Raw genomic sequence first — 6,076 nt, 5'->3', positions numbered from 1 at the left:
GCCTTTTTTCATTACTCTGAATGTTAATTTATTGATTACCTAAACTCCAAAAATCCAGGACTATAGGACCCACATTTTTCGCATATTATAAGTGCAAAAAGGTCATTTTTTCTTTCCATGACAAGTTTTAAATTTTTTTTTATCTGTAGTGTTAGAAGGCATGATTATGTATCTATTTTATGTAATGATTGATTTGTGTTGTGTTGATACCAACAGATCAAGAATAAATCTTGAGTCAATTTTAAGTGCCAAAATGTCATAGAACACTACATAGCTGAAAAACAAGCATTGTGACCCCAGTTTTTCTTTTTAAATTCCTAATTGTCCTTCAATGTAAAAATAAAAAATACACCCCCCCCAAAGGCATTGCTCCAAATATCAGGTGCAAACCTCTTTAAAAGAGAGAAATCACGAATAAATCTCTATTCGGGACTTTCGGCTTTCAGCGGCTTTCAGCCATACTACATTTACCGCTTGCCGTAAAAGTGGTACCCAGAACCAGTTTACAAGCAGTCACGAGACCCGACCTTCGTTCTACTTTTGTTGTGTTTACACTGGCACATGACCCGTAGACGTGTGTATATGATATGGAGTTGGACCTTGTTATTTGGTTACTGCAGATAACAGTTTTAGTGCAGGCTGAAGTATGCGAAAAACTCACGGCCTGTTCGTGTAAAACATCTAGTGGAGTGGTGGATCTCTCAGCTCTGCCGAGGTAAAACCGAAAGTAGCTCAAGAGAGTCATGATGATAAGAGACTAAAATTCACGATCACATCTTAGGCTCTAGGCCAACGTGTATTTACTTATCTGGGGCGCGTTTTACAAAAGAACTTACGACTTGCGACCAACTTTACATACTGGAATTTTTCCGTTTATTGTAAGATAATTTACTTCAATGCAAAATATCTTTAATAAAACATGTTGAAAATTAAGCCTCAAAAACTTGTAATTAATTCATTTAAACTAATAACTGACTTTGTCATAAGTTGTTTTGTAAAACGGGCCCCTGATACTTCTGCAAATATATTAATCAAAACAAAAACAATCACGATGTGTATTGGATTAATAATTTCAGACTGCTTCCCTCTTATGCAGCAACTTTGACATGCAATTTCATGACTATGTTGTCAATTTCATAGAAACAATTCGCATCATGTTGAGTGCGTGTCGCACTTATTCAGAGTTGCACGGGATTTGACATTATTTTCAATAAAGACGCAAAAACACCTGTTTGTGGTAATGTTTATATCTCGCTAAAGAGGGATAATCGCGTTTTAGCGAGAATATCTCGCTATAGGGGAAGTGTTCCCAACCTGTAAAACATGTTGCAATGAAAATTAAGCCTCAAAAACTTGTAATTAATTCATTTAAACTAATAGCTGTTTAATACAATTTAAGACTTGTGACTTTGTCATAAGTTGTTTTGTAAAACGGGGCCCCTGAGCTATTGATTAATAGAACCACGATTCACCCGTTCTTGCAATTGTTTCTTGTCTGTACGCTAATCTCGGCGAGATTCGTCGAGGCTGGATATTTGGACTGACGCCTCTTCCGAATCTCAGACCAGCATCACACAAAGTGACTCGGGAAATCTTGCCTGAACTTCGGTCGATTGTTGCGATTAAATGGGGTTAAAATGAATTTCTTGTCTGCTTCAACTTTTTGCCTTTCACATCGGATCCTATTAAATCCCTATAACAATGAAACATGCATTCTTACCTTTACATGGTGTAAACAGTGCTTCCCAAGGTCTTATGGTACTTACTGGACATTTGGTCCAGTAATGGTTGATATATTACTGGACCAAATCACATTTTACCAGACCAAAATTTTTATTGACAAATTAATCCCCTATTGGCCCCACTTTACCCTTGGGGCAATGATTTTGACAAACTAAGATTTACACTATATCAGGAATCTTAAATTTCATGTAAATTTGAACTTTCTGGCCCTGTGGTACTTGAGAAAAAGATTTTTAAAGATGTTCCCTATATATTCCCATGTAAAACTTTGATCCCCGATTGTCGCCCTACCCTACCCCCACGGCCATGGTTTTAGCAAACTTGAATCTGTACTATGTCAGGAAGCTTTCATGTAAATTTGAACTTTCTGGCCCAGAATGGCATCGGTGACATACTTTATTAGCCCAAGCACTTCACCTCGATTTGTCAGTGGAGTAAACTTTTCCAACCCGTGTTCAACACCAGTGTTATGAAATATACGTTTTTTTTAAACTCGAGCAATTCAGGTAACTCAAATTCGAATTGTTCAATCAAACGTGCCCTTGTTCAAGTATTTCTTGATCGGAGTATAGTTTAAACGCTTTATTTACCTGTTATTTATTACCTAATTCAAACGCTTCAAAGATGTCTGTAGTTTCACGAGATATTGCTCAATTGTATTATCACCCTCTCGGGGGAATTGAAGATCATTGCAAGTTTGATAAATATTTGAGTTAAACGTAAACACGTTTTCTGTTTGCAATGACTAAAGAACAAAATAATTTTGGGACATGCTGCTAAAACTGAAAACTTATCTAATCATGTATTTCATTACAACAAAAATTATCGGACACTTGGTCCGGCCAACAACTGATATTGATCGGACCAAAACAAAAATTATCGGACATTTGCCAATGTCCGATGGACCTTCGGAATCACTGTGTAAATCCCATGGTAAATAAAGTTGGCTATTTTTGAAGCCGTTGCAAACAACCACAATTTCATATTTAAAACCCCAGCTGTGGTGTACCTGAACCCATGATCTACAGTTCAGCAGTCGACACATTAACCGACTAAACTATTCAGCAGTCGACACATTAACCGACTAAATTATTCAGCTAAGCAATCAAACTTAAAAGGAATATATTCAAATATTGCTGAAATTTATATTTTCATTTATTTTTTTAAAAGGAAGTTTGCCATTATGATGATGCAGTATATACCTCCTTAAGTTGGTGAGGTCCCCCTCCTTGTATGGGATATACACCCTATGAGCATTACATGCATGTGCCTCAATGAAGCTTTCTGCTTCATAACTTGATAGTTTTCCTACAATGTACTCTTTGAGCAATGCCATTGGAAAGGCATGCATTCTCCATAAAATGATTTATGTTTAAAATGCAGTTAATGAAAGCAGCTAGCAATAAAAGGAGAAACTATCGACTTCATCAATCAGTACTTATGCATTGGCTTGCAACTCCCATGAACCATGCAGTTAGGTGTTACTGGACTATAAACATGATAAATGTCACTAGACTAGTCCCCATCTAATCATTGAAACATAAAAATACACCCTGGTTTAGCCGAGATCTACTGACTAATCCTAATCTTCCTCCCATACAGACCCAGATATTAGACCGTGGTTTTACTTTGGGTTTGCTTCAACAAATTGAGTTGGTTCTAGGTCTGCTCCAAGACAGCTTCGGAGCACACTCCAGGTTTGTTTTCAATATTGGCCGGCTTGGTTTATATAGATATATATACACTTGTATATGGTAAAGAATGCATTAAAGTTTGTGTTAAATTTCATAATGATCAAACCTCACTCAAATATTATCTGCAATCCGTCCACTTCCATATATAGTTGAACTTCAGTATTTAAAATACCACTATCTCAAATATCATGGTTATGTCGAAGTGATTTGGAAGTTCCAACCACCTATTCTTTAAAGACCCAACTTTAAGTTAACACCCCCAAATTCTTAGCCGTCTGTCAATCAAACATTTAACAATAGATCTCAGGTGGAGTGACATCAGCAGAAACTGTGGTCTAGAGCTACCCCAGAGAGGTGTTTTGATAACAATAACAGCCAGTATCTACAGGCATTCTTTAGCTGTATTCTAGAGTTTTGATATCATTGACCTGTCCACAACTGCTATTTTCTTGCAATTCAATTGTTTTTAAAAAGACCCCTGAACAAGCAATTTTAATATAATTGCAATTTCCCCCCTCTATATACATGTACATGTATTATGAATTACTCAATCAGAAATCAAACAGTAATTTGCCCATTAATTTCTAAAACTCATAACTTATTGAAATGATTTATATTTAATATTAATTTATGATAGCTCTATATTTATAAAAGAAATTATTCATTGAGCCAATGACTGAGAGTAAAAGAGAAAGAGGGGCGGGGGTGTAGACTGTGTGTCATCTAGCCATAGGGATACAACCATTAAATACAAACACTATGACCACCAAAACACTGCAGACAGCCCTGAGACCCTTCCTGTGTACATCAAAAGTATACACAACACCCTGATCTCTTGGCCAGGTAAACTCCAGGTAAATAACAATGACCATAGATGAGCTCCGCCCACATCCAGTGATCCGTGAAGAAACCGTACGGTATTTTATTTAGGTCTTTTAAAAGTATTTTACCCTCGATATCTCAATTCCTCAGATATCTGGAAGATTTTTCTCGGTCCAATCAAGTTGGAGGTAATGAGTTTTGAGTGTAGTAATTTTAGATATGATTGTATTCTTTCAGTTCTACGCAAGTGACAGACCCACAGAAATATTTAAATGTCTGGAGTCCTTGTAATGGGGTAGCATGTGCATCAAAATCAGGAGTGTCTGTAAGTCTGGTGCTGTGAATATACATTGCTCAAACCTCAAAAGCATATATATATATATGTTTAAGTAGCTGCAGATCAGTTCTCTTGGAGAATATTGGTCTATTCCAATATTTAAAAAAAAAAAATTCACTTGTATCCTATCTGGAAAATTCTTGTTTCTACAGAAAAAAAAAAAAACCCAAAAAAACCCCAAAAAACCGGCGGAAAAGAAAAGAAATATATATATATATATATATATATATATATATCTTGGGGTACATTATGAGGTTTGTTTTAGAGTTTGCATTATTTGATAATTCCTGGTTGTGTAAAATTGTAAAGTGATGCAGCTCTTGTGTACATGTATTACTGTAACATAAGGTAGGTTGCATATATGGACATTACTAATTTTTTGTAGCAAAGAAGGGAAGAAAAATCATAGATATATTGGGGATTGAAGATGCTGTAAAAGTGGTTATTTACGTGTGAAATGTACGCTAATTACGCGGTCATGTAATAAGCACGTAAATTCCCCCCCCCCCCCCCATGAATTTTTATATAATATGTATTATATTCAGTTATAGCGTGTTTTTCCCTCACGTGTAATTTTGGACATGGAAAAATGTGTATTTAACCTCCAGCGTAAATAGCCTCTTTTACAGTATCTTAAATTCTAGGACTTGGAATATCAATTAGAATTCTTTTTATGTAAAAGTGTTTAGAAAGTTAATTGTTCAGAAAAAAGCAAGATACATGTGCAATATATATATATATGAGAATACATGTATGATATTTGCCTCTCTGGTTACACATGTGCTATAAAACTTTGTGAATTTGATATTGGAAGGTTTGTCAGTCGACCAAGTCATCTCCCCCGAGCTCATATGTTAATGGCTATGTTAACACTGCGAGATTCACCGGAGACCCCACCACCAATCAGCTGGTTCTGAGTTACACTGGAGACAAGGATACCACCGTAGATAAAACAAGGTAGGCTTGAATATGTGTTGTCTGCTTTTATTGTAGTTCCTATTTACCTGCATAGTTAGGTAAATATTGACTGGTCAACAGTTTAAGAACTGTTGTATGGGCAATAGTTTGCCCTATTTCTATTGGTTACGCAAGTCACATGATTCATGGTCTGCTGTTTTGTTTATGTTATGGCGAGGTTCACATGAAATACAGAATATTTTAGATGAAACATGAAAAATGTAATTAACTAATTATTGATTATTAATTAGGATATTGGGTATTTGTTTTCTTTAAAACTGGTGGATACGGTGATAAATATATGCAACCACACTGCCCTGTTTAAAGTTGAAAATCATATGCATCTAGCAGTGCTCCAAGTCACATTTGCTATCAAGTTGCGAAATGGCAATCTAGAAATATTTCTGGTTGCCATTTTAAAATTTCTAGTCGCCAATTATAAAATTTCTACTCGCTATGGTAAAAGAATTTGTAAATAATACTTGCAATTTGTGTTTTTAATTTGATATTTTTCAATAAAGAA

At 35.6% G+C, this 6,076-nt stretch overlaps 1 protein-coding gene across 2 annotated transcripts in view; it reads left to right on the top strand.

The window, feature by feature from the left end:
- The first annotated feature begins 472 nt into the window (after positions 1–472).
- Positions 473–6,076, top strand: part of LOC125665735 (cation-dependent mannose-6-phosphate receptor-like) — an 18,551-nt gene continuing 12,947 nt past the window's right edge. Inside the window, exons 1-3 of one of the 2 annotated variants that reach the window (XM_048898538.2) lie at positions 473–715; positions 4,497–4,584; positions 5,411–5,553. In XM_048898538.2, the coding sequence (XP_048754495.1) occupies positions 588–715; positions 4,497–4,584; positions 5,411–5,553 (359 nt within the window). In that variant the 5' untranslated portion in view covers positions 473–587. The remainder of the gene's footprint in view (positions 716–4,496; positions 4,585–5,410; positions 5,554–6,076) is intronic. The other variant, XM_048898539.2, reaches the window with a different exon arrangement.

This window comes from Ostrea edulis, chromosome 10, assembly GCF_947568905.1.
Source record: "Ostrea edulis chromosome 10, xbOstEdul1.1, whole genome shotgun sequence".
Lineage (NCBI taxonomy): Eukaryota > Metazoa > Mollusca > Bivalvia > Ostreida > Ostreidae > Ostrea > Ostrea edulis.
Note: the sequence above shows the minus strand (reverse complement) of the source record. Positions and strands in the feature narration are given on the sequence as shown.